The sequence below is a fragment of the Lactuca serriola genome, chromosome 5, assembly GCF_051521515.1.
Source record: "Lactuca serriola cultivar US96UC23 chromosome 5, Lser_US96UC23_V15, whole genome shotgun sequence".
NCBI classification, from domain to species: domain Eukaryota; kingdom Viridiplantae; phylum Streptophyta; class Magnoliopsida; order Asterales; family Asteraceae; genus Lactuca; species Lactuca serriola.
In genome coordinates this window covers 265,105,595-265,106,721 of record NC_136412.1, presented here as the reverse complement: position 1 = coordinate 265,106,721, position 1,127 = coordinate 265,105,595, and the positions used below count along the sequence as shown (strand labels likewise).

Below are 1,127 nucleotides of genomic sequence, written 5' to 3'. Positions count from 1 at the left end.
GAGGTGCTAACAAATTGTCCCATCAAACAGATATTGTTCAAGCCAGAAACGTCGGGTCAGCTAGCAAAGTGGGCAATTGAGCTAGGGGAGCATGATATAAGCTATCATCCAAGGACAAGAATTAAGGGGCAAGAACTGACTGATTTCTTGCTCGAAATTCCAGACGAAGGAAACTCAGCCAAGGAAAGAATCTGGGCAGTAGAGGAGGTCCCAACCAACGACTGCTCATGGACGCTATATACCGATGGGGCGTCCAGTAGGGAAGGTTCAAGGGCAGGCTTAATCCTGACTAGCCCAGAGGGAGAGGAAGTGACTTATGCCCTTCAGTTCGACTTCCACACCTCAAATAATGAGGCGGAGTATGAAGCCTTGCTCGCATGGTTGCGCTTAGCCAAACAAATGGGTGCGAAGGCTGTGACAGCCCTAACAGATTCGAGATTAGCCGCGAACCAAATTAACGGAAGTTTTAAGGCAAGAGATTAGAGAATGGAGAGGTATGTGAGAATGGTGAGACAACTAATCCAATCCTTCAGACAGTTCACGATTAAGCAGATACCTCGGAGCGAGAACAAAAGGGCAGACGCTTTAAGCAAGTTGGCATCTACATGTTTCAATCATCTATCGAAGAAGGTTTTGGTAGAAGTACTCAGTGAAAGAAGTATAAATGAGCGGCAGATAAATACCTTGACAACCACTAGGCTGACATGGATGACACCATTTATGGAGTATTTGCAAAGGGGAGTACTACCAGACGACCACAATGAAGCCAGGAAAATAGGTATAAAGGCGCCCTCATATGCGTTGATAAACAGGGAGCTGTATCAAAAAGGGTTCACGGCACTATGGTTGAAATGCGTAGATCAAGCCAGAGGGATTGAGGCGCTATAGGAAGCGTACGCAGGCTAGGCGGGCGCACATGAGGGAGCTAGAGCTTTAACAGGTAAAGTGCTCCGGATGGGAATACACTGGCCCACTATACACCAAGACGCGCTGGGAGTGACTAGGAAGTGTGGGGAATGCCAGTCTTACGCTCAAGTCCAAGCAAACCCGTTGGTACCACTGCAGAACATATCCATCCCATGACCATTCTACCAATGGGGCATAGACATTGTAGGCCCATTCCTGGA

At 47.8% G+C, this 1,127-nt stretch overlaps 1 protein-coding gene across 1 annotated transcript; it reads left to right on the top strand.

Moving 5' to 3' along the window:
• Positions 1 to 486: 486 nt before the first annotated feature.
• Positions 487 to 888, top strand: LOC145050461 (uncharacterized). The gene has a single exon (XM_078998706.1). It carries the CDS (start codon positions 487 to 489, stop codon positions 886 to 888), a length of 402 nt encoding a protein of 133 aa, XP_078854832.1.
• The last annotated feature ends 239 nt before the right edge of the window (positions 889 to 1,127 follow it).

Bases quoted from the DNA above. Each gene is read 5' to 3' on its own strand.
- LOC145050461 (XM_078998706.1), top strand. From the start codon at position 487: ATGGAGAGGTATGTGAGAATGGTGAGACAACTAATCCAATCCTTCAGA.